Raw genomic sequence first — 23,389 nt, 5'->3', positions numbered from 1 at the left:
CATGACACAATGGGGAAGGGAGGGGAGGGGAGAGGAGATGATGGCCAAGGATAATGGGCAAAGCCTGACTTTTACAGGAAGTGTCATGGGCTCTAACAATGCACATCAGTAACAGGACTTTGGTTTATAAGATTCTGTCCAAAAGATACACACACAATAAACTGGTCGGAATCCAGTAATCCAGGGTGTGGCAGCCACACAAGGATTTGAACCTAGAGATTGAGGGATTTTGCTGCTTTTCCCATCCCCACTGCAAGCACTGAAGCCTCTGCTTTGAGGAAAGAAGAGAAGAGAGAAAGAAAGGTGTTTTTTTTCCCACAGGCGTTGGGTTGGCCAGGTTTGTTCCTTTGTGGTGTAATGCACATTTACACCCATCCCATTCTGTAGAGACACTGTGAAGTGCAAACTCACCTGTCTGTGAATCCCTGTTCCTGTCACTGCACCAGTGCCTTTCTCATCATTCTGCCCCAAACCAGGGTCATCTTCAGGCTCAGACACTTCTCTGGCATCATCATAACCATCCTCTGGGACATCTCCAGGCAGGGCAGGGGCATCTGACATGAAGATGTGAAGTAATTAAGAGAATATTCACAGTGAAGACAGAATTAAACTACAAGCTGCAGATGCACCAGCCTTACTGGTCCCTGGGGATCTCTCAGCACTTCCACCCTCAGGGTGGTAAGCCCTCTCTGGAACCCTCAGATTGAAGGGATTTACAGATCACATTGATTTGATACATTTCAATAGTTGGTTGAGAGGATCCTAGAGCTCCCAGATGACAAGGGGGATGGGGAGTTGTAGAAAGATGTGACTGGGATCTAGTACAGAGGATTGCTCCACAAGGCATTTGGTTACAATAATTACAAATGTAAATGACTTGGAATTCTTCAGAGTTTGTTCCTGGCTTCCTAAATTTGATAATATTTTAAAATGTCTTTTCAATGCGTTCTCCTGATAAGGTTTACCCCATAAACTGCCATCAGTCTCCAATGCACTGAAACCACTGGGAGCTGAGCCAGCTAATAAGGGTCAGAAATGGGACTTTGGGTGTAAAATCTCTATGTCCCCCTCTCTTCCCCCTGTCAAAGCATGTCTGACACAGATGTATATAAGCTGCCATAGCTGCATGTCAGGAAAGGCTGGCAGGAACATTGCTCCTATGTGAAGGTCTCTCCTTTGATATTACCTCTTTACAACTAGTGAGTAACCCTAGTGCTCATGGCAGTGTGGGTCAAAGGTCAGTGATCTGAGCCAAGTACCGCGTGGGCAGCTCATGAGCAAACTGCTCCTTCAATCCCTGCAATGGGCCTCTGTCATGACCTAGGACATCACACGCTTTCCTACCCCTGGAACTCCACACAGCTCTTGTAATGCACCTGGTCAGCGCCCCTAGTGTTACACCAATAGACAATACTGGTGGGTGAACTTTGTGGTTTTCATAACAAACCACTATTGTTCCTACTGGGAAATACAGTTAGTTTTTTGTCAAGGTGATGTTGCTTCCAGGAGGCGGATTCACTTCTCACCTTGGCCATCTGGAGTCTGGGAGATGTCGTTCAAGGCAGGCTCCTCCACATTATCATAATCCAACTGAGACCCCCCTGGGGAAGCTCCCTCTGAAACAGCAAATGCCACAGTCAGCCCCTGGCACCAGCAGCCTCTCTTCAGTGCAGGTGGCCCTTATAACTAGAGCTGTGTATCATGGCACTTCAGAGGGGAAGTCACAGGGGGCCCATGGTGAGAAGGGCACAAGTAAGAGAACGACAGTAAAACAGGAGTCCCAGAAATAACTGGGGGCCAATCCTGTTCCTGCAGAATCCAACAGCAGCTCTTGTATGTGTTTCAGTGGGAGCAGGATCTGGGCTTGTGCTGAGATAACAGGTTGGGACATGGGCGCTGCCAGGCCAGAGCCGGCCTGTATGAATCCAGCTGATCTCTGCAGGTTTGAATTTTCCTGTTTCCCTGGGGAGGGGGAACCTCCCCTCTGCACGATTTAAAGCTCCCACTGGGAGGTTGCTGTTCTGATCTTTTGTGAGCTCCTGCTCTCCACTAGCCTCTCAGGCAGCCCGGGGCTCAGCTTGGCAGCGCTCCAGCTTCTCAGCAGAACTGGCTCATCTGCTCAGTGTCTCCTCCCCCAGCCACAGGCTAAACTCCCAAAGGGCCCAAATTCATGGACTCCCTTGAGAGCAGCTGGGATAGAAATGACACCCTGTTTATACTTAGAGATGGGCCCAGGCCAGAAAGTTCAGATCCAGGGTTTTGCTTCAGCTTGTTATAGCAACAGGTGTCAGCTGCAAAACTGACATCTGGAGCTGGGGCCAGAATCTGCAAATCCCCAGTCCCCCAAAGTTCTGGTGGGTTCGGATCAGTGAGTTGGGCTGAGCCCATCTGTAATTACAACACAAGACAATCATCTCTCTCTCTAACATAGGCCAATATTCCTCTTCTCAGGAGTGAGAGACGAGCCCTGCTGGGCACTGACGCCTTCCACCCAAAGAGACTGACCCGTCTCCTCCAGCTCCTCACCTGGGAAGGTCACTGCAAATCACTCCCAGGGGTGTGTGCTCAGGAGATGGTCACATGTTCCCATCCTGAGATTCTGGCAGAAATCCTGTTCAATGGGATTAGACCCAACAGTGTAAAATGGGACCCGTTTGAGGGGAAATGGCTGCAATTGCAGAAGTGTCATAGAAATTCTGTTCTCTGCCTAGATTTGGGTCTTTCGGCCTGAGTCTACCCCTCCTGCATTACCTTGTTCTGATCCAGGATCGTTTTCCCCCTCACTGTCCCCGGTGTAATACTGCAGCTTCATCACTGAGTCATCTGAATAGGAGACTGGAGAGACGAGAACCAGAAATTCATCACAGTGAGAACAGCAAAACTGTGGGACTGGGAACACACCCGGGGCCAGGAGCAGGATTTCCAGTTTCAGTCTATTCCTTCTTTTATAGGAGATGGTGACTCACATCGACTCTGAGTGGTCAGAGGCTGACACAGACTCTCCAAGAGAAAACTCCATGTTATTGTGGTAAATGTGACTGAGGGGATGCTACAATCTGATCTGAAATATACTGGGGTGAGTGAAGGGCACATCTTTGGCTGCTGGTCCAGAGAAGTTCCACAATGGTCCTGGCCTCCTCAGCCACAGAGGGGACTCCTCCTTCTTAAGGGTAAATACCCACCTCCCCCATGAATCAGTCGATCAGCTCTCCATGGTGTTTCCAGATTAGGCAAAGACAGGCTCAGAGCAGAATCTGTGATTCCCTGTAACCATTTTAGCAGTGGTGCTGGGAGATGCCCTGAGCATGTTCCCTGAGCCCCACCACAGCACAGCCCTTGGGCAGGATGTTCCCATCAGACATTGAGACAAAATGGCACAAAGGATAACAGGGCTGTGACTCAAGTCATGAGGCTCTCCTGGGCTGATCTCTGTGCTCCGCAGGACTAGCCCACAACATTTTGGCACCTGAGGCAGGGAGCTCAAATGATTTCCCCATACCCCCTCGCTTGGGCCAAAACTTTGAAAGGTCTCAATTCTGCCTTCTTCCTGTTCTACTCCTCTCATGGTACTGCTCTGCTACCTACCCCAATAAAGAAGAACTAACAACTTAAAATGCCTTGTTCAAAAATTTTAAGTAACACTTAACTTTCAAACGCCTAAACAGCAAATGTAACTTTTCTTGTCTGCATAGTAAACACTGTCATTTTTATCTGTTTGAATAATCAAAGTGATGCTTTCTGTGCCTTCTTTTTTGCAAAGATTTGAACTGCTTCCTGCTGAAGGTCCACAGTCTTGGCCAGCTCATGCTCTATTGAGATGGTGGCAAGGCTGACCAGCCTCTCCTGTGTCATTGTGGAGCATAGGTGTTTTTTAATTAACTTCAGCTTGGAGAAGTTGCATTCTCCATTGGCAACTGTTACAGGAAGTGTTAGAAGTATGCGCAGAGCAACAAAAGTATTTGGAAAGAGTGTGGCCATCTTATTTGTGCACATATATTCCAGAACAGCCTTTGGAGTTGATCCTGCTGAAATGTATCTTGAAAGGGCTTTCAGTTAGTCACCTAAATAACTCGCATCAATATTGCGCATGCCGTCATGTGTCAACACTGTCTCTAGTGCTCTGCATTACTGGTGTAGGTCTTCTTCAGGCATAGTGAGGAGTTTTGGAATATCATACAACATCCCGAATATACTGCTGTGTTCCTTGAGCTGCATGAAACGTTCTTCAACTGACTGTATTGCACAATCTAGCACCTGGTTAAAAAATTCAACTTTGAATTGTTCTTTGGGGTCTCTTATGGGATTATCCCGTGCCTCGTAATCAAAATATTTTCTTCTTCGGTGATTCTTGTATTCTTGAGTGGATGAGAAAATAGCTTCAGTGTGAAGTTCCTCTGGCAACTTCTGTTCACTCTTCAGAACATTTTGAAATCCCTCATCTGTCCGGTAAGACTGTAGGTATGACTTTGCTTTGTCCAGTTGTTCCATTGCTCCAGATATATCAAGGTCAACACCTTGGAGTCTCTTGTTTACAACATTTATTTCAAACAGTATGTCCTGCCACAACACAAAGCCACACAGAAATTTGAAGTTATGTATGTTTCTGGGGATTCCATTTCCCTCTGCCACTGTTCTCCCACATTCCTGTCATAGCATTATCCTCCATAATGGCAACTATGGCATCATCTATCGTCCCAATTTGGTGTTTGATAGGGTTTAAGGCCTCCAGTCGGCTTTCCCATCTTGTGGTACTCAGTGGTTTCAGTGTCAGAGAGAATGTTCCCAGATGTTGCCTCAAAATTTGCAATCGATGTGTTGATGCAGAGAAAAATACATAGATGCTTTGAATTACATTAAAAAATTCAGCAGCCTCACTAGAAGCTGATGCTGCATCACTGATCACCAAGTTCAATGTATGGGACATTGAACTGTATGGGACAAAAAGAGCTCAATGGTTTAACTCTCGGATCTGTGTCTGCACTCCTCTATTCTTTCCTCTCATGTGGCACCATTATCGTAGACCTGACCTCTCATGTCAGTTATCGCAATTCCTGTATCTTCCAGCTTTTTAAGCACATTTGTTATACTAGCTCCTGTAGTATCATCAATGTCAATAAATTTTAGGTTGCATCCGATGAAGTGGGTATTCACCCACGAAAGCTCATGCTGCAAAATGTCTGTTAGTCTATAAGGTGCCTCAGGATTTTTTGCTGCTTTTAATAAATTCTAGAAAATGTTCTCTGACAGTCACCATTGCAGGGACATTTTCACTAGGTTCTGTTGTTACAAAAAACACCATTAAAGTCATTTGTTCAGTATGGCTGATGTCAGGTGTGCAGTCCAGAATAACAGAGTAATATCTTTAAAAAGCGACAAAGAGTCCTGTGGCACCTTATAGACTAACAGAAGTATTGGAGCATAAGTTTTCGTGGGCGAATACCCACTTTGTCATAGTAATATCTTGTTGACTTCAGATGTGCCACAATCTTATGTTTGACTTTTGTTGCCAGTAACTGTATGATCTCATTTTGAATTGTTTTTCCAAGGTAGTGGTGTGTGTACATTTCTTGGGTGGTGACTCTTCTTAGATGCTCCTGGTGTACAGCATCAAACTCAGCCATCAACTCCACAATTTTAAGGGCGTTTCCATTGTTTGGCACATACAACTGATCTGAAGTGCCACACAGTGCTAGGTTTTGGGTAGCAATGGCAATGAGCCTTTTAGGAACCTTTTGCCAGTAAAGAGACTCTGCTGCAATCTTGTCTTGATGCTGATCATCTATGGTGGCCTTTAACCTTAGTCTCATCTCAAGCTCTTTCCACCTATGGAATGCTCTCTGGTGATTTGCTGCCTTCCCACGGCATGCCCCATTTCTAGTCAGATTTTTCCAGTTCTTTGTTCCTGAAGAACCCAATGTGTCTGGAACATTAGACTGGAAGAGTCTGCAACAAAAAAAGTATGCAGCATTCTGGGTTTTTGAGTACATAAGCCATGGCCTCTCCACTTTGTCGCCATTGGGGATTTCACACCAGTAATGTGTTAGATGGAAACTTCTATTTTCATTGTCTTTGGGGAACATGAAGTTTTTCACTTGCTGTGGCCCATGCAGTACAAGGAAGTCCCTCAGACAACTGCTCAAGTCGGTCCATAGTCCTGGATCATCTAGACTTAAGGAACTAAACTCAGCAGCAGCTGTTTCTAGCACCTCCACCACACTCTTCTCTGATCTACACTTTTCTTTAGGAATGTGCATGGTTATATCCATTTTAGATGGAGATATGGATGCTGTAGTAGCTGCCAGGTCACCTGTACTCTGACGAACTGGAAGATCAGGCATCTCCTCACCACTCACATACTCACTGGGGCTGGAAGTCTATGTATCTCAGGAGAGCTCCTTCCTGCTTAGCTAGAAAAGCTTCCTTTGCTTTCTTTCTTTTTCTGAATGCTGCCCCAGAGGGGCGTTTTCTTCTTTCACTCATGACTGCTGTTCTGTGCCAGCTAGAGTGGCTCTCAACACTCAATGGAAGGGGACAAATAAGCAGGCTGGTAGCAGGGCCTGAGTGAGGGAAGATATCAGCATCTTAAGGGCCTAACTGGCTCCTACTACTTCAATTGACTGCCTGTTCTCCTCAAGCGGGTTCAGGGAAGCAGCAGGAAACAGGAAGCTCCCTGAGAAGCTGGTATTAATCAGTTCAGGCTCCTGGGGGTGCTCGAGAGGTACATAAGAGGCTCCTCCTCCTTTCTCTCCCTGCAGCTCCTGCTGCTTTCATTTATTCCCTCTCACCTTTTCTCCTGCCTGCTGTTATGTCTCTTGTGCCCCCCTTCCTCCAGCACAGCACTCCACCATCTCTGTGCGTCTAGAGCAGAGAGATACATATGCACCAGCAGCAGATACAATTTTCTACACTCTGGGTCCTAGTGGCAACCCCCCATAGTCTGGCACCTGAGGTGGCCGCCTGAGTTCACCTCATAGTAAGGACAACCCTGCTGCTCAGGGGGCAGGAGGGAGGGAGCTCAATAGACCAGTGACTGCGGTGGGAGGGGGGCACAGAACATCCCCTGCTCCAATGCTCCAGAGCAGTTTTCAAATGATAGTTTAGCCTGGCCCCAGACAGTCGCTTTCCTGACCCCTCACTGGTTACACTCCAAGGCTGCAGGATGGGCAGATAGGACATTAACTGTCCCTAGAATTGGGACTCACAGTGTATGTTGGGAAGGAATTCCATCTCCATCAGTCTACAAGAGTAACTGCTGGTCTCAACACAGAACAAGCTACCAGAGCTACAGCTTGGCAAATAAATAAATAAATAAATAAATAAAAATAGATGGTTTGGTTCTCTGGTCATTGGGGAAGAAAAGCAAACTAACTTGAAGATTGTTTTGAGTTGATCCAAAAATGACTTTTTGGGGAAATTTTTGGCAAATGAAAAAGTAAAAAAAAAAGTTTAATGTTGACTGAAATCATTTGGACATTAGTTAATATTTGTTTGTTTATTTGTTTTTTATAGATAAAATTAAAGGAAATTTCTAATGGAAAAGTAATATAAAACTGAAGAAAACCAAAATGTTTTCTTTAGAAAGTGTTGAAATGAAATGATTTGTTCTGTGTGTATTTGGAACAATTGGGTGGAATTGTCAGGAATTTGTGAAATGTTTCAGTGTCTCTAAATCTGCATTTTTCACCAAAACATTTTGCAATGGAGACTTGTGCCCAGTCCCAATGACAAGCTCACAGGACTGAAGATGCAATGATATAACTCTGGGTCAGGGCCTCAGATCAGTGGCGTAGCCAGGTTCTAAGTGCAGGGGGAGGAAACATAAAAAAGGCGCCACCCCTTGACTCCTCCTCTGGCTGCTGTGCGTTTCCCCCCCCCCCTTGGCTGGCTCCTTCGGCCATGCCGCACCCCCCCAGCTCCTTCGGCCACGCTGTGCTGCGGCCATGCTGCGCCACCGGTCTTGGAGGAGGTGGCCGGGTGCAGTGCGGCCCGGCCTGGCCGAGGAAGTTTTTTTGGGGGAGCAGAAGAGGTGAGAAAGTTTCACGTGCCTCCAGGTGGGACTCACCAGCTGCCGAGCGACTTCGGAGGAAGCCATGACACCGCGCCAGGCAGCCGCCACGGCAGTGGGAAGGGAGAAGCGCGCAGGAAGCTCCAGGCAGTTGGAATGTAACCAGCAGCTAGAGGGTCCATGCAGAGGTGCGTGGTCAAGCAAACGGGCGGGGAGGGGCATGGTGCAGGGGGGTGGGGTCACGGGAGCAACCCGAAGGGCGTGGATGCGCAGTAACTGCTTCACACCCCTGCCCCGGGCGATCCCCGCAGGTGGCGGCCTGGAATCTTGGACGTGACATGAGCAGGGAGTGGATGGTCGGTCCCTACCCTACCCCCCATCCCGCACATGGGCCACAAGCCGCTGCCGGGAGATGCTGCTGCTGTCACATTAGCAAGGGGCAGGAAGCACTCAGCCGCCGAGCCCTGAGCCACCGCAGGAGGCGGCCGCGGCGATGTTGGGGCCACGCTGAGCTTGGGGCATGCTGGCCAAGGAGCTGGCCCCCTCACTCCTCCGGCTGCACCTACCACACCCCCCCATGGCTCCTCTGGCTGTGCTGCCCCCCTTGCCTGCAGGAGCCCAGTGCCGGCCCCGCAGGCCAAGCTTCAGAGCTGAGCATGGGCCCCGCCTGCTGGCACCATGGTAACCCCTAACTATGGCGCTGCTTTTGGAAAATGTGCTGAGGGGAAGCGGCTGCTTCCCCTGCACCCACCCTAGCTACACTACTGCCTCAGTTCAAAAGGCAGGGCCAGCTCCAGACCCCAGCGCGCCAAGCGCGCGCTTGGGGCGGCATTTTGCCGGCAGGGCGGCAGGCGGCTCCAGTGGACCTTCTGCAGTCATGCCTGTGGGAGGTCCACCGGAGCCACGGGACAGGTGGACCTGCCGCAGGCTGTGGAGGGTCCGTTGCTGCCGCAGCTCCGGTGGACCTCCAGCAGGCATGACTGCGGAGGGTCCGCTGGTCCCGCGGCTCTGGTGGACCTCCCGCAGGCATGACCTCTGCTCCACCGGAGCCGCGGGACCAGCGTGCTTGGGGCGGCCAAATTCCTAGAGCCGCCCCTGTGAAAAGGGCATTAGATAGCTGCTCCCTGTTAAGAGTGAGACACACAGACCTGAGCGACTGAACATCTCCTGCTTCTCTCTCATCAGGTTATAATCAATCTCCTCATACACGGCCTCAGAGAAGGGATCCAGGGGTCTTCTGGAACCTGAAAACAAAGGGCAGGGTTTGCACAGGGTCACTGAAACCAGAGATGGGAAACACTATGGGATCATCCAGTCCCTCCGCCCGGGGCCCAATGTGATCCTACAACACATTCCCACTGCTGGAATTGAAATGAGCCAGGGGACAGGGTTTCTTTCCACAAAAGCCCTTTGATAATGGTTCTCAGGGGTAGTTCGCTGTCAGGAAGCTTCCTCACATTCATCTTAAATGTCCCCTTTTTAATCTCATCCCATTATTCTGGGCTATTCCCCTTTGGAGCAGCTTAAATAATGCTTCTCCCATGATGCTGTTTATCGGCAAAATGGTGATAACACCTTTTTTTTTTAAATTGAGTTTAAGGCCAGAAGGGACCATTAAAACATCTAATCTGACCTCCTGTATAACACAGGCCACTGCATTTCACCCAGATACCCCTAGGTCTGAGCCCAAAGATGCATTTAGACTAAAGCATTTCAGTCCTCGGCAGAATACGCTCTTGTGTGCCACAGGCAGAAAGCAGGAACGACAAAGGTACCACCAATGCCCAAGGCCCCTGCAATGGCAGGGAACTGACTAGGTGAGAGATGCCTAGATAATCCTGGCAGGTGATCCATGCTCCATGCTTCAGAGGAAGAGGAAAATCCTCCAGGGTCCCTTTTTGCCAATCTTCCCTGGGGGAAAATTTCTTCCTGACCCCAAATCTGACAATCAGTTTGAACCTGAGCATGTGGAAAAGACACCAGCCACATATCTTAGCAAGAGGTTTCTCTGAACCACCTCAGAGGACTGGTCCAGCCCATCCAGCATCCCAGCTCCCTCTGTAGCTAATGTCTGATGCTTCAGAAGAGGGCAAGAAACAAAACAAAGCAAAACAAAACACAAATATGGGGGCTTCCCAGAATTCTTTCCTGACCCCGGCAGGTAACTGGCTGAAGCCCTGAAGCATGAAGTCTGATTATAGTCAGAGGTGAAAGTAAGCCGGTCCGGTCCAGCGTACCGGCAAGAGCCAGTACGCTGTGCTGGACCGCACCGGCTTCTGCGGCAGAGATTTCAAGGGCTCTGGGCTCCCCGCAGAGTCCTTTAAATCTCACCCACAGCTCGGCGCCCAGGCTGTGGCTGTGATTTAAAGGGCTCGGAGCTCCTGTGTCTGTGGGGAGCTCAGAGCCCTTTTAATTCCGCCCCGCAGCTTTGGCAGCCGGGCTGGGGCTGGGATTTAAAGGGATCAGAGCTCCCCACCACTGCGGGGAGTCCCGAGCCCTTTAAATCCCCCCCGCAGCTCTGGCGGCTGGGCCGGGGCTGGGATTTAAAGGGTCCGGAGATCTGCGGTAGCTGGAGCCCCGGGCCCTTTAATTTGCCCCTGAGCCCCAGGGGCTCCCAGCCACCTCTGCAGCTGGGAGCCCCAGGTTGATTTAAAGGGCCTGGGGCTCCCAGCCACAGCCAGTGCCCCAGGGCCTTTAAATCTTGAGATGCCCCGCCTCTTCCGGTTGAGGCCACGCCTCTTCCAGATGAGGCCTCACACCCCTCAGGACTCCGGCAGTACCGGTAAGTCTTGTAAGTTACTTTCACCCCTGATTATAGTCATTGTCTTACTGCAAAGTTGTGAATGTTACGTGTATGTTGATGGCCACCCCGTTCTCCATCTTCTTTCCAATGAGCTGTTATCTAATGTTTGTACAGTATTTTATAGAAGTAAAATCCCCTACAAGTGCCAGCTTTCAGTGCAATACAGTATAATGCTCCTTTCCCACACATCTCCTTCCTAAGATTGTCTTTTCTACTGGATCACTCTCTTCAAAACTATTTACCACAGCTCGATTTTAAGACACGTTTTTTCCCCCGACAATATTTCCAATTTCTCTAGGTTCTTTTTCCATGATGTCTCTCCTCATGATATTCAGAACCCCCCCCGTGACAGATACTGCAACCCCAGGTAGTATCTTTGGGAATCACTGTATTAAATCTATGAATAGTTTATGTTCTACTGCATTTGGGAGGGTTACCACAGCTCCTTCGGGAAGAAAAAACAGGGTGGGTGGGTGGGTGGGGGAGGCGTGATTAAGGTGAATCACTGAGATTGTAAACAACTCCAGAAAGATAACAGCCTTCAAGGTGGTTTATACAGACTGGTTCAAACTGTGTTACCAGAGTCAAGAGACAAAGAAAACTTCTGGTATGAAAGGCTGTTTAAACAGACTCAGGGCCTTCATTTTGATTTATCTAATGGGCAGGACCTTCTGACCATGGGGATCCCAACACTGAATCATTGGACGGACGGTGGTCTACCAGGCTGCTGAGAGAAAGCTGGCTTGTAACTTGTGACTGCTGGCAATGCACTGCTCAGAGCCTTTGGGGAGAATGCACAGCATTAAAAACCCCTGGCCACAAGGAGGTGGGACAGGGGGCTCCCACCCAGAGACAGGTGATGGCTGGAGACCTGAGTAGGAACTCCTGGAGTGGATCACTGGAGGGGGTGGGGGGATAGAGATGCAGCTTCTCTGAAGTTGTCCCTAGCTAGTATCATCTCCAGATTTCATGACTGGACTGTTCAATTGCCAAACAGTTGATAAAATAGTAAATGAGAGAGGAGTTACCAGGCACCCCGTCCACCCTACCCAGACTGGTACCACCCCTCACCCTGACACCCTGCAGCTCCCCTGCTTTTGCAGAGGCATTTCACACAGTGACACCAATCAGCACCCACCTCTGCGCTGTGCCCTGGCACTTCGCACCTGCGCCCCCAGGATGATTAAGACCAGGCAGAGCAGGGCCCCCAGGATAATGCAGACGACCACGGGCACCGTGACTCTCCCACTGTCAGTGGGAGTACGGCGTGGGGGAGCTGGATGGAAATGAACAGGCAAAAGGGAGAGATTATCTTGTGAGAGTCGGGGTGCGGGGGTGGGGAGAGGGGGCAGGGAGCTCCCCAGTCACTCATTGCAGGGCCCAGGACAGCAGGGTAACAGTCTGGGACACAGTCTGTGAACCATGAGGGCAGCTCACAGGCTGCTGTTTAAATCATAGGCCCTGCCTTGTTAGCTGGAGCCAGCAGACAGGAAACATCCTGCTCAGCAGGGCCTGCAGCTCCCACCCAACTGTCATTCACCCTCAGATTTCACAGGCCATGGAAAGGAGATCCTTCCCTCAGGCTGCAGCTTGCAGCTCATCCCGTGACCCAGCACCAGGGAAATTTAACCCTTGATGAGAGGAGAGGGATGATTTACCTGGGGTATTTGGAGAATCTGTCCTCTCTGTCACACCTGCAATGGGAAAGGGAGGAGAGTTGGAGTCTGGAGCGAGGGGGAAGTGACGTGTTTGTTATCAGGGGGAACCTCACTATTGAGAGTTCCTGGTTGTCTCCAGCTGTCACCTCCACAAACTCCTTCACAGCAGCACAGGGCCTGTTTGTTAGTGATTTAGGGCCCAAGTCCCTTGTGCTCTGTGCAGCAATGAGGATTCTAATAACAAACCAGCACACTGGGGCCTGTGATGGATGCAGGGGCTGTGTGGGCTGATGCCTGAGCCTGTCTGACCCCAGAAAGGTTCCACCCAACAGCATCCATGATGCTGCTGCACACAGGAGATGGGAGGGCCTGGTCTAGAACCAAGGGGGATGGGGGTGGGCTGATCCATCCTCCTCCCTGAAAATTACAGCATGTAGCAGAAACATCTCCTGTCACTCACCTGAGCAAATCACGGCAGCATCTTCCTTATGACCACAGTTGCTCTCACCCCAGGGCTTGGAAGGACAGTCCCAGAGAGATGACTCTGTCCCTCGGCAATTCAGCATCTCTACCCAGATGGGACCAGTCCCCTCACCGAATGCAGCCTCACGCGGGGCAGATACAGCAGTTCCACAGCCCAGTTGTTTACACACAACGTTAGCATCTGCCATGTCCCAGGAGTCATCACAAACTGTTCCCCAGGAGCCACGGTACCAAACCTCCACTCTGCCCAAGCATCTGTTCTCTCCTCCCACGACACGTAACTTCTGCTGGTCTGGAATTGAAGAAACCTCACATGTTATTGGGACAGCTGGGAAAGTCCTTAGTGACCAAGAGGGAGACAGTGAGAAGCAGAGATACCTGTGCAGCTTGGAGAGTTCGGGCACTCGGTGAACGGGTTTCGAGCTGCTTTTGCTCTTTTTCCTATGAAGAGAAAAAGCCGAGGTGAATGCACTGGATTTTGTGTGTGATGTGGGGGTAGAATTTATCTGTATTTTAAACCCCTAATTTCAGCACTGTCTGAACTGAAATGTGAACTCTGGGTCATTTAATACCTAATTAATTTGCTATTCAGCTGTTACTGAGACACACAGGCCGACATGCACACAGTCTTGAGCCAAACTGCACAGCCTGGGCCCATCTCTAATTGTTCATCCCAAAAGGATTAATAACCATAGAGCTGCCTAATGATGGTCTCTAGGGAGAGGCTTTTCTTCGCTCTCACACTACCTTAGCACATTGTATAATTAATTGATTAACTTCCATGTTTGTTGTAAATCAGACAAATGCTTATTCCTATAAAAGACTGTGAAAATATGTTTGTATCTTTTGTTGAGAATTTACATCGGCCTACACTGAGATGTGAAGAACAACAAGTTCTATTCTAACCGTTCAATTAATTGAACACATCGCATACATGTGTGTGTGCACGCGCGCATGCAGGTAGTTTCAGAATTACCAACACAAGAAATATGGGTCTCTTCTGCTCGGTTGTCACATGAATTTGGATTCCATTGGTCTGATGGGCACTGCCAGAGGGAGCTGTGCTGCTTACTGCATCTAACGTGGTCCAGCCATGTGGGACCCTTTCCATATTCTGAGACTCCTGCAATATACCCTCCGTCCCCACAGTTCAGCTGTTTGCAGACAATTACTGTGGTGACTTCAGACAGCTGATTGGAGCAAACACTTCCCCACGTCCCATTGTAGAAAACCTCCAGCCGCCCAGCACAATCACTGTCGCTCACCAGCCTCAGATCTGTGAATTCTAGAAGGAAATGCACAAAAAGGGAATTTAAATTGTCTGATTCTGAAATGAACTGGGGTGTGAAAAGTGAAATCCCATAGATTGCTAATGATCCTGCACATCATTCTGCTAGAGGAACTGCTAGAGAACCACCCCAAGAATAAGAGACTCTTTTAGACACCACAGGCCCCTTAGAAATACACTGGGCATCTCTGGAAAGCCACCATTTACCAGCAGCTACATACAGACTGTAACAGATAAAGGACGGGAAGGATTGTGACATTGGCAGGCCAGATGCCAGCTCTTGCCCAGGCTGCAGGCATTAGCTAAGACCTGACAATCTTATAGTTGGAGACCATACCAGGTCACCTGTATGTTAGTTTTGCTCAGAACAGGTATTAGTCTTGTAAGAATGTATTTAGTGTTTAGACTCTATGAAATGGTGGTTAGTTGCTGCAGGCATTAATCTCACTTGTAATGTCTGTGGTCCTTGCTACAAGAAAATATGTAAGTTTTGCTTTATAACTGAAAATGTTTGCTCTGAACCAGTGAACTCAGGCACAGGAATCATCTCCCCCCACACCATCCCTGAGGACTATCAAAATCAGATGGCCCATCAAGGATCATCACAATATAAAGGATTGGTTAATGGCCTTATCACACCCATTGAGATGCAGAAGGCCTCGTCCCATCACTTTGAAGTCTGGAAGAGGGAAATAAAAATAGTAGATGTGAAGATTTTTCATCTTTTGGGCTGTTTAAACTGTGACAGGGCTAGAGACACCAAATTGAAGCCACAGACCCCAAGGGGTTACCCTTGAGTCAGCGCTGAAGGACATTTGGAATTGACAGATCACTACAATTCTGTCCCTCCTAGGATGTAAATGGTAACTCATTTGTGTGTAGATGTTTGCTTGCTTTATCATGTATTTCTTTTTTTATTCCTTTTATTTCTTTTTCCCTAGTTAATAAACCTGTATATAGTTTATTACAGGATGGACTGCAGGTATTGTCTTTGGTTTAAGATCTAGGTTACCAACTGGTCTGGGGTAAGTGACTGGTCTCTTGGGACTGGAAACAACCTGAATGTTGAGTGATTTTTGTGTGTAAGTCCAGTTTGTGTCTGGGTGGCCAGATAGATTGGAGAGTCTAAGATGACTGTCTGTGACTCAGTGGTAAGCTTGATATAGTGATCCTGGAGTTCACATCTGTTTCTGACTTGGTGAAATCTAATTATAAAATATACCACCATTTGGGGAGTTGCCCTGTTTTTCACAGTTTGCCCGGAGGTGAGCACTCAGAGCTGTGAGCCACCCCAGACAGCGTGGCAGGGGTCAAACAGTCTGACCTTCTGTAAAACAGCTGCATAGAGCCTAATAAGTTGAGTCTGACTTAAGCAGAGCTTCCAGAAAGGCATCCAGTCTAGACACCAAGATTTCAAGAGATGCAGAATGCACCATTTCCCTGGCAGTTTGTTCTGATTGTTAATCATCCTCCCTGTTAAAAACCTGCGCCTTATTTCTGAGGCGAATTTGTCTGGTTTCACCTTCCAGCCATCGACTCTTGTTCTGCCTTTCTCCATTAGATTAAAGAGCCCTTTAGTAAGTGGTATGTTCTCCTTGTGACCTCTTCATCTTTCTGTTAAGCTGAACAGATTCAGCATCTTAAATCTCTCACCGTAAGGCTTTTATTCAAGCCCTCAGATCACTTTTGTGGCTCTTCTCTGCTCCCTCTCCAATTTTTGTGGACATCACAACTGGATACAATATTCCAGTATCTGTCTCACCAGTGCCATACACAACAGTAACATTTAGTCCTCCCTCCTACTCACTACTCCCCTGTGTATACATCCAAGGTTTGCATTAGCCCATTTTGCTACACAGGGCACTGGGAGCTCATGTTCAGTTATTTCTCCACTAGGACCCTACATCCTTTTCAGTCACTGCTTTCCATGATACAGTCTCCTTCAGACACCTGAGATGCAGCATTCTAACATTAGGGAAATCTTCCAATAGCTCCAGTATCTCTGGGTGGGAGCTGAAGACTTTCTAATGGTGACCCTGGTAGGTAGTTACACAAGGCAAAGGGAGGCAGAGACTGTCAGGGAAAGTATCATTCTTACCAATCTCCTTAAACATCTGCCCCCTCCATTAAATCCCCTGGTAACCAGGCTCACCAGAGCATTCCCAGAACAGACCTGAGCAGAGAACTCCCGCGTCCTCTTTGTGTCTGCAGTTGTGCTGGCCCCAGCCCCTGGAAGGACACGACCAGAGATCGGATTCATTCCCAGAACAGTTCACATCATCCAGCCAGATCTGCCCGGATCCTTGCCCATAATGAGCAGAGACAGTTGCATTGATGGCGTGTCCACATCCCAGTTGTTTGCAAACAACATTGGAGTCTGACAGATCCCAGGAATCATCACAGACTGTCCCCCAGCTGCCATTGTAATAAATCTCCACTCTCCCGGCGCAGCGACCTGCCCCATTCACCAGTCTGATCCGCCTGCTTCCTGCAGGGATAGATCCCAGCTGTTAATATGTATTTTCCTACTGAACAGAGAGTGTTTGTGAGATTTGGAAATAAATCACCTGAGCAAACGACACCGACGTCCTCAGCAATTCCTGCCCGGACCGCCTCAGACGTGAAGATGTCACAGAGAGTCAGACGAGTCTCATTTCCTGCACACTGGACCCTTCTCAGCCCCATGGGGCCCGTTCCTCTCTCAGACTTAGGGGGGTTATAAGCTTTCTCAGCGACTCCACACCGGAGCTCCCTGCACACCACGCTGGCATCATTCATGTCCCACTGGTCATCCAGCACTCTGCTCCACACACCATGGAGGGAAATCTCAACTCTTCCATCGCACCGGCTCTCTCCATTCAGCAGTCTGAGTGATTCAGAGTGACCTGGGATCAGGAGAGAGGGGAAATACACTGAATAACACTCCCTGTTATACACTAGAAATAGTACAGAGTGTGCATGAAATTATGGACTGTTTCTCAATAAGAAGATATAAGCCAGTGATCAGAGTGTGTCATAGTGTTAAAGGGAACAACCTCTGTCAGAAGACACTTATTCTTTTGAATCTATAAGTGGAAGGTGCTATAAGGATTGTAACACTCTGAGCTTGACAGAAGGGCTTGCTAGCAGCCCCTGTAAATGAGTGAGCGAGGGAATTCCTGCAGGTTACTGATTGGGAAAATAGTCTCTGTGTGTGGTGGTAGAATGGCTGCTGAGGTTTGTAGTCACTTTATCCAGGATGAAATGCCTGGAAGCCAGTGAATGGTGTCTGCACAAGCACTTAGCAGGTAGGTCATGAATGATATAGGCAAGTTTGCCTTGAGGGAGTTTGGCCAATGGAAGAGCAGGGCTCACGGTGGTCAGGAACAGATTATTGTTGGTAAAATCCCTTAGTTCCCTCTGATCTTTGCTCAGTCGGTTGCAACTTTCTTGGTTCACCTGGGTCCAGTGCAGGAGCTCCCAGTGTGAGATAGTTCCTGGCACTGGTGGTTCTGACTGGAGCTGTCCCCTGAAGTGTGGTGTCATCTCTGAGCCCAACATGAGATTCCAGCTGATCAATTCACACCACACTAAGCAGATTGTGTGTGGGGCGGGGAAGGGGATGTTCTCTGTTGGTGAATATTGTGACTCCAACGTCAGTCTTTGCGTGTGTCTCAGAATCAGTGAGTCCTACAGCAAGGTGGTAAGTTAGGAATTACTCACCGAGTTCAAAAACAGCTGCAGCCAGGAGAGACTGACAAAGTTAAAAGACAACAGCAGAGTCAGAGCAGGGCGCACCCACTGGCTGTGTCAGGTACAGTCAGTACTAGTATGGCAACCTGATAGGTGCAGTGTGTGTGCACTGGACCCAAACAGCTCAAGGATCTTGGTAATCAAATAACATTTCAAGGCTAAGAGTGAAATCCTGGCCCCACTGATGGCAGTGGTAAAACCTCCATTGACTTCAACACAGCCAGGAGTTTGCCCTAAGACTGGAGCAGGAGAATGCCTGTGTGCAGCAAGTGTAGTGCAGGGGTGTAGCCATGGGTGGGCTGTGGCCCACCCAGTTTGCATCCAGGCCCACCCAAATCAGGGCTGGAGCCCCCCAAATCTTATATAGCAAGTGTAGTGCAGGGGTGTAGTCATGAGTTGGCTGTGGCCCACTCAGTTAGCATACAGGCCCACCCAAATCAGGGCCGAAGCCCCCCGAATTCACAGGGTGGGACTCCCAAACTCGGCTCGGTGTCCATCAGCCTGGACGCGTCTCTCTCTTGCCGGCGCTGTGTGATTCTTCCCTGGTCTCTGACCCCAGCTCTAGCCCCATGGAGGGTGTGCCTTGTGGGAGCAGGTCTGGGCGGGGCTAGTGCTGGGGCTGGAGACTGGGACAGCAGCTCCCAGTGCTGGCAGGAAAGGGACGTGATGGACACTGAGCCAGGGTCGGGAAGGGTGGGTGGAGCTCGAGCCCCAGAGGGACCCCCCCTTCACCCAAAGGGCACGCCTAGATGATGAGATGTCCTGACTTTATAGGTACAGTCCTGAAATTTGGGGATTTTTCTTATATAGGCACCTATTACCTCCCACCACCTGGCCAATATTTCACATTTGCTGTCTGGTTACCCTAGGCACGCCCCGCAGCCTGTGTGCCCTGGGAAGCCTCAGCTTTGGGGGTCAACTGGAAGGGGTGGAGGGATGCAAGCTCCCCGTCTCTCCTGCCCCCAAATCATGGCACCGGATCCCTCTTGCACCCCTCCCTTTGCCCCTCCCATCACTGCCCACCCCTCGAAAGCCAGATTTCCTGTCCTAGCTGTGCCACTACTGTAGTGTGAGGGTAGAGAGTAGATTTGGGGCTTTCCGAGGAGGCTCATGGATATAACTGGGTACCACAGCCCCTCAGGAAGGGCAGAAGGGGTCACAGCAGATGGAGCTCATACTGAAGGAACCAGGTGTTTTTTCTTAGAAGGGATTCTCCTTCAAGCAACTGTAGAGAGAAATCAGCATCCCCATGTGCTGAAGAGTTCCCTCGGAGAACCAGGGCATGGGCTGGGTAGGTAGTTAGGAGAGGCAGGGCAGGGCAGCAGGGAATTCAGTTAGGAATGCAGGTAGCAGCCTCTGTGAGAAGCAAGAGAGCTATGAGGTGAACTGCCCCCAAGGTACAAAGGTATCTGCTGTAAAGAGGAGAGTAGACGTCTGTTGAGAGTGCTGAACAGGGCCTTATAGGCTTAGTCATGATGTGTAACGGCACCAGTGACTCTGGTCTCTGTGGGAGTCAGTCCTGGAAGCTACGTGTCCATTATTAGGAAGAAGGTTGAAATCCAGGGCTTCTGCCTCATTCACTTTAGAATGTGGAAGGCCTGTAGAGAATGAGCAGGGCTGTGAAGGAAGAACTAGGATGATCTTGTTAAGAGCAGTGACCCTCATTCAGTAGAGCTCAGATCTGTTCCTGCCTCTGCCACAGATTTCACAGATGATGCTGAGCAGGTCTCTTAAGCCAATTTTTACGGGGTGTGATTTGCAGAAATACTGAGCACTCACAACTGCCACTAGGGTCAAGACAAGATGTGCTCAGCTTTTCTGCAGCCAGGCAGTGGCATTGGGTGGAATCAGCACAGGGCTGTGACGCAGAACACATTGTTGTATCCTGTCTCCGCTGCTGACTCACTGGGTGGCCTTGGGCAAGTCACTTTGCTTTTCTCTCTCAGTTTCACCATTTGTAAAATGGAGCTAATAATAATACTTACCCACCTGCTTCCCTGGAGTTTGGTGAGGGTTTATTAATGCCTGGACAGTACTTTGAACACACAAAGCTCTGCAGAAATGGTGAGTACTCTGAAGAGTCAGGCCCTGAGGGTCTCAGGTTGCTGCCCAGTCACCCCAAGTTTGGAATTTTGTCTTTAATCATTGCATGTACAATTTTCAAAAGCAGCTAAATGATGTATGAGCCTAAGGCCTGGTCTACACTAAGAAGGGGGTTCGAATTAGGGCACGCAAATTCAGCTACGTGAATAGCGTAGCTGAATTCGAAGTACCCTAATTCGAACAACTCACCCGTCCAGACGCGGCGGGGTCGAACTCCGCGGCTCCCCCGTCGACTCCGCCAACTCCTTCTGCCGAGGTGGAGTACCGGAGTCGACCGCGGCGCTTCCGGAGTTCGAACTATCGCGTCTAGATCAGACGCGATAGTTCGAACTCCAAAAAGTCGAACTCTCCGCGTCGAACCGGCAGGTAAGTGTAGACGTACCCTAAGTGCCATTTTCAGAAGTTACTTAGGCAGCAAGAGGGAGAAGTCTGCATGGTTCTTGGGCTCCTACGTTACTGGAGGAAATAGGATTTAAGTCTCTAAGTCACATTGGCATTTTGGAATATGTTATTCTTGGTCTACTAAGTGCTTAAGTCACTCTGATACTACGGTGAGGAGCACCATAGAAAAGCCCATGAAGACATTAATAATTCTGTATTCAGTGCAGTGTTTGTATGGTATGGGGGATAGTTCAGTGGTTTGAGCATTGGCCTGCTAAATCCAGGCTTGTGAATTCAATCCTTGAGGGGGCCATTTAGGGACCTAGGGGAAAAAAATCTGTCAGGGACAGCACTTTGTCCTGCTAGTGAAGGCAGGGGACTGGACTCAATGACCTTTCAAGGTCCCTTCCAGTTCTATGAGATAGGTATATCTCCATATATTCTATAGTAAATAAGACCCTGGATCACATGTTGAATGATGAGGATAAAAAGAAATATTCAACTGCTTCCTCCATCCCCTGAGCACCATCCTCCCAGTACACTGAAGAAGGCAGGAGCTGGGGGTAGGTGAGAATAATAGGATGTGTGCATGCAATAAGAATGTATCATAGTGTATATGCACAAAGGAGGGTGGGAGGCTGAATTAACATTACATAGGTAACCTTATCTTGTTAAATCTTGTGCTTTGGATTTGACTAAATTAACTAATGGTGTTTAATTTCTTTTTTTTTTATAAAAAGGGTAAATATTAGAGTGGGTCAACAACCCAACATTTTTCCCGTGAAGTATTTCGAATGCAGTATTTCAATTTTTTAAACAGATCTGAGATACAGCAAATGGAATGAGAATTTTTGTTTAGATTCTAACTAAAATGTTGATTCATTTCAACTTTTGGAAAATTAAACATTCAATTTTCCTTTCCAGTTTTTGGATTTACGGGTTTGTCACTTCCTCCCTGTAGCGGGGTGGTGACCCGCTCCAGTCCTGATAGGGTTGGAACCAGCCCTAGGAGAGGACTGGCAGGCTGTGAAAGAAAGACCTGGGCTGATTGGAGAAGCAGCTGTAGCTGGGCCACGCCCCAATCAGGGCCCAGCTGGCCCTATAAAGGCTGGGAGCCAGGAGCAAGGACTCAGTCTCTCTCTGCATTCAGAGAGCAAAGGGCCTGGCTTCAGGAAGTTAGAGACTGGGTACATGAGTGGAGCAGGGCTGAGGAAAGGCAGAGGAGCTGGGGAGCTCCAACCTGGAAAGCCCCAGGCTGTGGCCTAGCAGAAAGGGCAGCCCAGGGATAGGCCAAGGCAGCAGGTCCAAACCCAACCTTGCCAGTGATGAGTAGGTTGATACTGCAGTCTGCCCCAGGGTGTGGAGCTAGATGATGACCAGCAGTAGCCTTATATTGAGGTGAGATGAGAATAGTGGGTGGAGGGTCCCTGGGGAGGGAAGACCCTAAAACTGAAGGGTTATGGTTAGGGGGCAGCACCCCAGTTACAAGGGCAACAGGGTCCAGGGAGGGACACAGGGGCCAGAGGACAGGTGGATCCCTGGCCTGCAGAGGGCATTCTGGAGCTGGAAGGAGCTAATTCTCAGAAGTCACCAACAGAGGGCGCCACAGGGGTGAGACCGCTCCTCTACACTCCCCCTTTCTATTTTTTCATCTTTTCTTCCACTGTAAAAAGTTAGAAAAAAGTAAAAAAGTTTAAGAAAGCAGGGGAAAACATCTTTTGAGTTTTTTCAATTGGAAAGATGTGAAGAAAGTAGAGAAAACTAAGTGAATGAAAGCACTACTTTCTCTGTGGTGTGCTACCAAAAATATCTGCAGGAACTCACGTGAGAGAAGGGAAATGGTGATTTTCAGCAGTTTATAATTCAGCCAAACCCAGAAGGAATCTCACTGCACTAGGAGAAGACACCTTCCTGGCCCCAGCACTGACCCCTTCCCAAATCACAAAAGCTCTAGCAATCAAGGAAAGTGCAAGAACGTCTCAAGAACGTGCCCAGAATATTTTATAACAGAAAGTGTGAAGCAACCTCCATATTGGGAGTCACTACCAGCTCCCCCTCTAATTACTATTGGAGGAGCCTGGGGACAATGAGTTGGTGACATTTATGAAACCCGAAGGACAAAGTGCTGCCCCTGCTCCTCTGCCCTGCGTAAGGACAGAGTTGTTGATGTTTTTACTGGAGAATCCAGGGCTTTCCCAGATCACAACTATCCTTTTGTGATAATATTATTTACTTTAATTTTATCTTTAATACATTTACCATTATTCTACATGGTTTAGTATCTAGCTCCCCCTCTCCTTGCTGTGCCCTGAGGTTCCCCTGCTCTGGGGGCCAGTGTCACACACTGACGGGCAGGTGTCATTAATCCAGCATCTCTCCTGCACTTACCTGAGCAAACCACACTGGCATCATTGTCATGTGAGCACTGAGAGGCCCCCAGAGCAGTAACAGGGCAATGGCTCAAATGGGTTTCAGTCCCTTTACAGTGAAATGTGTCTGTCCAGACAGATCCAGTTCCCTTCCCAAAATACGCTTCTCCTGGAGTCGATACAGCAAACCCGCAGTCGAGCTGATGGCAGAGAACGTTGGCATCTGGTAAATCCCAGCGTGAGTCACAGAGGGTTCCCCAGGCACCAAGAACCTGGATCTCCACCCTCCCTGAGCATTTTGTGCTGCCGTTCACTAGCCGGAACCCTGTGTGCCCTGGGGAGAAGGGAGAAGGGGTTTAGAGAGGGAGCCTTGGGGCTATTTTATAGTTAAAATAGTTAAAGAAAGGAAAGTCAGGTGGCATTTGATCCCTTTCTCATTATCTTGGCTTGTTTGGTGTTTGATCCATCTCTATTAAACCCAGCTCCCTACACAGTGAGAACAGTACATTGCTTCACCCTAATCTAGAATACATCATTGGGATTTTAAAGACATTGTGCTGAATTCTT

At 48.9% G+C, this 23,389-nt stretch overlaps 1 protein-coding gene and 1 long non-coding RNA gene across 3 annotated transcripts in view; both read right to left on the bottom strand.

The window, feature by feature from the left end:
- Positions 1-439: 439 nt before the first annotated feature.
- Positions 440-2,778, bottom strand: LOC120394380. 2 transcript variants are annotated; one of them, XR_005592269.1, is made up of 3 exons: positions 2,752-2,778; positions 1,527-1,616; positions 440-554 (listed from the first exon to the last, which is right to left on the bottom strand). It is a non-coding gene; the product is annotated as an uncharacterized LOC120394380 (long non-coding RNA). The 2 variants fall into 2 exon arrangements; XR_005592270.1 differs by lacking the exon at positions 2,752-2,778 and adding an exon at positions 2,527-2,596.
- A 1-nt stretch (position 2,779) lies between these two features.
- The window catches only part of LOC120394383 (deleted in malignant brain tumors 1 protein-like), a gene marked incomplete at its 3' end in the record, with an annotated part of 99,292 nt that continues 78,682 nt past the window's right edge, over positions 2,780-23,389 (bottom strand). Inside the window, exons 13-22 of the mRNA XM_039518615.1 lie at positions 22,842-23,156; positions 16,805-17,122; positions 16,411-16,725; positions 13,926-14,234; positions 13,328-13,390; positions 12,927-13,241; positions 12,467-12,502; positions 11,947-12,084; positions 9,154-9,249; positions 2,780-2,835 (exon numbers count right to left, since the gene is read on the bottom strand). Of these exons, the coding sequence (XP_039374549.1) occupies positions 2,780-2,835; positions 9,154-9,249; positions 11,947-12,084; positions 12,467-12,502; positions 12,927-13,241; positions 13,328-13,390; positions 13,926-14,234; positions 16,411-16,725; positions 16,805-17,122; positions 22,842-23,156 (1,961 nt within the window). The remainder of the gene's footprint in view (positions 2,836-9,153; positions 9,250-11,946; positions 12,085-12,466; positions 12,503-12,926; positions 13,242-13,327; positions 13,391-13,925; positions 14,235-16,410; positions 16,726-16,804; positions 17,123-22,841; positions 23,157-23,389) is intronic.

The sequence above is a fragment of the Mauremys reevesii genome, unplaced genomic scaffold (genome assembly GCF_016161935.1).
Source record: "Mauremys reevesii isolate NIE-2019 unplaced genomic scaffold, ASM1616193v1 Contig53, whole genome shotgun sequence".
NCBI lineage: Eukaryota > Metazoa > Chordata > Testudines > Geoemydidae > Mauremys > Mauremys reevesii.
This window is presented reverse-complemented; position numbering and strand designations above follow the sequence as displayed.